The 6000-nt window shown below is 59.0% G+C and overlaps 1 protein-coding gene across 5 annotated transcripts in view; it reads right to left on the minus strand.

Moving 5' to 3' along the window:
- The window catches only part of SNPH (syntaphilin), a 35290-nt gene that overhangs the window by 5282 nt on the left and 24008 nt on the right, over positions 1-6000 (minus strand). For 3 of the 5 annotated variants that reach the window (XM_029918116.1, XM_029918120.1, XM_029918117.1), the window contains 2 exons: positions 5439-5645; positions 1976-2125 (listed from right to left, as the gene is read on the minus strand). In XM_029918116.1, the coding sequence (XP_029773976.1) occupies positions 1976-2125; positions 5439-5645 (357 nt within the window). The remainder of the gene's footprint in view (positions 1-1975; positions 2126-5438; positions 5646-6000) is intronic. The other 2 variants (XM_029918118.1, XM_029918119.1) reach the window with 1 other exon arrangement.

The following is a 6000-nucleotide window of genomic DNA, read 5'->3' on the forward strand; positions in this document are numbered from 1 at the left end:
CCCTGAATTCACGGAAAAGCAATCCACACATGGCTAGATCATCACCCTGAGGATTAGGAGTCCAGCAGAGAGATCATCTCAGATCAAGCATCATGCGCTTTTCAGAGTCAGATGGAATGTTCGGTTCAGGAAATGAGGCCAGGACTTATCCTCTGCAATACGTCACAGGCACTGGGATGAGGGGCTGTGGTGGCTGTGAAGGTCAGCAATGGCATTATCTGGAAAGGGGCGGGCTGGACCACCCAACGGGACATAACTCCGTGATGGTGGTGGGGAGCCAGAGCTGCTCAGAGAGGCAATGACAGATGTACCAGCAAACATGGGGGACCCTCAGACTAGGGAAACCCTCTGCCCCGACGCTGAGCCCTGGGAGGGAGCGTGAGCTTGGAGGAAGGAACTGGGCATGCTCAGTGTGGCCGGGCCCTGCCCCTCTCTCCAGGGAGCTGTGGCTTCCCCTGCCCTGCCTAGGACGTTACATTTGAACCAAGCCTTGAAGGATGAGTTTGCCAAGGAAGCAAGATGGTGGCAAGGCCATCTCAGAAAGTGGGGACACAGCAAACAAAAGCACTTCTTATAGGGGAAGGGAGGTGACTGCAGGAGACACGTATCTATCAAAGTGAATGCACAGAGCAAGCAAAGGGCTGCCACGGGTTTCTGTAAGAACGGCCAGGGATTTGAGGTGTCGGCATGTCCATGCCAGGGCATTGTGCCCAGACCACACAGGGCAGACGGTCTGCTCCAGCCACTGGGCCAGCCCCAGAAAGGAAGCGGGGAGAAGGGCTGTCTGCTTCCTGAGTACATTAGTGCAAATAGCCAGGCAGACCCAGGGCACCACCGAGAAGATGATGAAAGCCAGAAATAGAAATCCCAACTCTCCAGACAGGGAGGCCCGCAGAATACCACCTGTAACTTCCTGTGGGTCAAAACCACAACAGATCCAAACTGGATTGGCTGCTTGGCAGAGCTCTGGCCCCAGAAGGCATGCTCCTGCATAGCATACGCTTCGCTTTCCATTGCAAAGTCCAGGACAGACAGATCAGTAAAGACAGAGAAGATCAGTGGCCACCAGGTGCCTGGGCCATGGCTGCCGTTGGGAATGGTGTTTGTTTGTTTCTGGGGTGATGGGAATATTCTGGAATTAGATACCAGTGAGGGTCGCGTGATTCTGTGACTGTACTAGCAATCACTGAATTGTACACTTCAGATTGTACACCCACGATCTGGGTGGCCGGCCCTGGCCCTCAGCTCCCAGCGGCTGCGTATTTGAACCAACACAGTGCAGAGGAAATGCTCAAGATGATGAAGGGATCAGAGAGCCGCCCCAAAGCGTCAGACATAAAGACAAAGCTGTGGCCCAGAGTGGTGGCCGCTGAGAGGGTAGGAATCTGCCCTCAGGTCTGGAGAGCAAGCTCAGATGGGACTGGGAGGGGGGTCCCGGGGCACCCCTGGGCTGGGTAGGAGCTCAAGAAAGGTTCCTCAGGATCTCACCGCATCTGTAAGTAGATGAGCAGAAAGCCTTCTGGGGCCTGAACGGGTGGGCTGAGAGATCCCCCTGCCCCCCAGTTACTCCCTGGGAGGAAACAAACTGGGGCTGAGGGGGTGTTCCCAGCACCCCCCCCCAGGGAAGCTGAGCTAGGAGAAATGTCCTGCACCCCTGCTCCCAGGTGGAAAGGAACCAGGGGATAAGAAGTGGCCAAAGGGGGCTGCCAGGCCCAAAGTGGGAGAGCACCGCCCTGGGTGTGGGGAAGCCGGGCCAGCTGTCATGGGACGCCGCCTGCAGTCAGGGAGGGCAGCTGAGGGGAGCTCAGGGGCGCCTGTGGGGCTCTGGAGAGGGGCTCCTCCAGGGCTTTGCCAGACAGGAGAGGGCGGCCGGTGCCCGGAAGCCCTCAGCCACTCCTTCCAGAAGTGCCCCAGGGCCCTGGGTCTGCGGCCCAGCATGTCTCCAGGGCTGCGCGGCCCCCCACCAGCGGCTCACCGGTCCTGGAGCCGGTCCTGTGTGTCCTTCAGCCGTGCCTTCAGGTGCCGGATGCACACCTCCTTCTGCTGCAGCGGGGTCAGGTACTGCTCTGGGGTGGGTGGCTTGACGCCATGGTTGTCGCTGCACAGCGTGTACTTCATGGAACGCCTGCGTGGGGACACATGTCAGTGCGGAGGGAGGAAGCGGTCCCTGACCATCACCAGACAGCTCCAGGCTAGGCTTCCCCCCAGGAGCCTGTGTGGGCTTGAGAACACCCAGGCCTTCTGGAAGGTGGGTTTGGTGAAAGCTCTTTGGGGGTGCCTCAGGGACTCAGTCAGTTAAGCATCCGACTTCCTCTCAGGTCATGATCTTGCAGTCGGCAAGTTCAAGCCCCGCATCGGGGTCTGTGCTGACAGCTCAGAGCCTGGAGCCTGCTTCAGATTCTGTGTCTCCCCCTCTCTCTGCTCCTCCCCCACCCACGCTGTGGCTCTCTCTCAAAAACGAATAAATTTTTAAAAAATTTAAAAAATAAAGCTCTTCTTAGTAGAGACCACAGTGGGAGCTCAGGGCCCCTCTAGTTGGGATGGGGACACAAAACAGAGTGCATGCACAGCCTGGCACCGTGTTCTGCGCTCTCCTGATGCTATTGGTCAACTCAGTCTTGGTGGTGATCCCAGAACCCCTGTGTCTGGTCTCCTAATCCAGAGTGTGAGTTTGGGGGCCAGAGGCTGGAGGGGTCCCCGTCCCTGTGTAATTCTCCCAGGGCCCATGTGGGGGCAAGGACCCCTCAGAGCTGAGAGCCTTCACTGCCTGGCCTGCGGCCCGTGGGGGACAGAGGGGCGCAGACACGTGTGTCTCCAAACACACTCCGATGCCCTCCCTGCTGTCCTCATGGACTGGTGGGTTTGCACGCCCACGCACACACATTTCCCCGGAGTGCACAGCTGAGTACAATCACCCCTCCCCCACCGGGCTGTCTGCACGCCCACCTCCATGTGTGCACACCTGTGCCTGTGCATCCTGCCACCTCCAGGGGCCACTCACACGTACGAGGAGGCCAACCTACATGCGGGTTCACGCAGATGCACGCGGACCATTCCCCACCAGGCACACACAAATGTGCATGTGAACACCCGCCAGCTCTGGGCCTCTACTTGTTAACAGATGTACCTTGAGGGGGCAGCACGCCGGGTGCCACATGCGTCCAGCCTGGGGTGGCACAGACACATGCGTGTGCATGTGTGTGTGTGGTGAGCGCGTGCTAGTTTCAGCTCTGCAAAGGTGGAGGAACTGCCACCCAGCAGAGGACAGAGGGCCAAGGCTTGCACCCAGCGGAGAGCACCCCACTTCACCAACGGCCCAGCTGCCTCGACTCAGCTCTGGCTGTTCTGTTCACAAGGAAACCTCTTGGGTCTTGGCTTCAAAGCCTGGTCACATTCTCACACAACCTGGCAGAGGCCCTTTGGCCATCCAGCTCTGCTTCTTTCGGAGCCGGGGCCCCCTGGGCCTAGGGGGGGCAATGACATTGCCAGGTCTGACTGGCACAGGCCCTGGAGTTTGAAAGGCTCTGTGGGAGCCGGCTACTCTTTATGGGGGAGAAAGAATTCACATACTGTCAGCTGTCCAAGAGCACGTGTGGATAGAGGTGCCGAGAAAGGACAATTCTCTCTACTTACTCACCTCACATTCCCCCAGTTTAACTCAAGTCGTATCACTTGATATAGCGCCGGCCTATTTTCCACATGACAAGGGGCAGAAGGGGTGGCATGGGTCAGGGGCTGGCGACTCCCCCGTGTGGGCTCTAAGATTCTCCTTCCGAAAGGGAGGCCAGCCAGCGGGGGCCAGAGGGCAACACTGCAGACATCCTGGCGGCTGCCATGCAGGGACCCCAGTTAGAGGGGCACCGGTCTGTGCTGAGTGACAAGGGGCTTCTCCCTGGAACCCCCTGGAGGGGGTGGCAAGCCAGGATCAGTTAAACGAGTACAGTTGAGAATTACAGAGAAATATCCATTCTCATGCTCCCATGTGCTCCCATGAGTGGTTTTTCTCTAATATAACACTTAGCACTCATATATTTTTAGTCACTAGCTCTATCTTTGCAGGGGGAATAATACATATATGTATGCGAGGAGAAGAATATACCATAATTTGTGGCTCTCCACTATTCACGCCCTGCAATGCCTGGCTGTTTGCACAGAGGCCACAGCGGAGGCCCCGCTGCTCACCCACAGCTGACGCGACCCACGTGGGCAAGGAGACCCTCTCTCGGTTTCTCAGCCTTGGGGCTGGGGCCATCCCCATGCGCTGCAGTTACAACACGCATCGCCAAACTCTGCTACAGAGAAGTACTAAAGTTGCCAATGATATTTTCAAAGTGTAAGTGGACAACGCATCAGTCAGTGCCACTCACGCCCCCTGTGCTCCCCTCCACGCTGGGGGTGCAGCCCCGAGGCAGGGGCGTCGGACCTGCACACGAGCGTCACCCACCACATGTGCTGTGGCAGAAAACACTGAGAATGGCTGTCTCAGCCCGATCTGATCATCACTTCACACCAAGGACAGCGTCTCGGCTGGAAGGTCAAGGCCACCCTCGCCAGCCTGGCGGCCCAGGACTCCCATGTGGGACCAAAGTCTTAGTGAGGGTGGTGACCAGTATGGGTCATCGGCAGACAGCGCCCCATTGAAGCCTGTGGGATATTGGCCCCTCTTTACAGATACAGGAATGGAGACTCTGAGACAAGAAGTAAGAAGGCCAAGGCCATGGTCCCCTGGCTCCGTTGGGATAGGAGGATGCCCTGCCAAATGGCCGTCACTCCCTGGTTTTCGAGGATGCACAGCTTGCCTTCGCCTGCCTCCCCTGCCGATCCTGCTCTTCCCATTACCTTCCGCCACTGCTGAGGGCACAGCCTAGCAGGTGGGCCACACTCCGCCTTCCAAACCACCTCCACCTCTGTCCCTCTCACAGGGGTCCTTGAGGACAGCGGGACAGCAGACGCCTCAACTGGCTTGTCCCTATTCCTCTTGCCCTTTTCCCACAACAGGGCTCCAATTTTGCATGAGGTGGCATGGTACCGGGGGCAAAGCCAACTCTCCCCGCACTACCTGCCTTGCGGCCACGGCCAGTGCCAGCCTGCAAGGTGGAGACGGAAGTCCTGGAGAGGGTGTCTCTTCTCAGAAAACAGGAGCCTCTCGTGCTGGGTCCTGGTTCCTTCTGGACCCACTGTTGACCTGAGGCCTGGAGGGGTAGGAGCCTTTTGCAATGGCAAGGACAAAACTGTACCCCAAGGATGGTGGGGCAGGAAGACGGGACAGGGTCCCGGAAGGGTCTGAAAGCATCACAGGGCACTGTGTGGCTGGTGGTGTCGTATCCCTCTCTTGAACAGGCTCCTTGTGATCCGCACAGACAGCGATGCTGGAGTCCTATAGCCCCGCCCTGCCCAGGACGCAGCCAGCAGGCCACCAGGCCCAGGGGAGGCCTTACCTGGGTGTGGGGCTGCTGTCGCTGCCCTTGCAGGAGCCCGAGTTGCTGCTGCTGCTGAGAGAGGAGGTACCGTAGGCGTCCCGCACACTCACTGGGGGGGAGGTGCGCCTGGAGGCAGGGAGAAGAGGCAGGTGCTCGTTCTGGCTGGCAGGCAGCGGCGGACACTGGGCAAACACCGCCAGGCCGCTGCGGCCCAAAGGGCCCCCGCTGCGGGGTTGCCACCGGGGAGAGAAGCAGAGGGGACAGGGGATGCACAGACAGGGGTGACAGAACAGACAGCGCAAATCAAGATGGAAAACCAGGAACAGGTGGTTCTCTTGGTTCCCCAGGACAGGAATGCAGGCTGGGCAGGGCTGGGGGCTGGCAGGGCTGGGGGCTGGCGGGGGTGGGGGGGGTCCCATGTGCTCTCGCAGGGGTCCTCAACTTCCGGGGTCCCCTGAACCCAGAGGAGGGCCATGCGTGGGCTGACACAGGTGGGGCAGAGCAGGGCAGGCAAGGGTAGGGACAGGAGAAGGGGCACATAAAGGTCAAAGTCAAGGCGGGGGGCGAGTGCGCCAGAGTG

Source organism: Suricata suricatta, chromosome 12, assembly GCF_006229205.1.
Source record: "Suricata suricatta isolate VVHF042 chromosome 12, meerkat_22Aug2017_6uvM2_HiC, whole genome shotgun sequence".
Taxonomy (NCBI): domain Eukaryota; kingdom Metazoa; phylum Chordata; class Mammalia; order Carnivora; family Herpestidae; genus Suricata; species Suricata suricatta.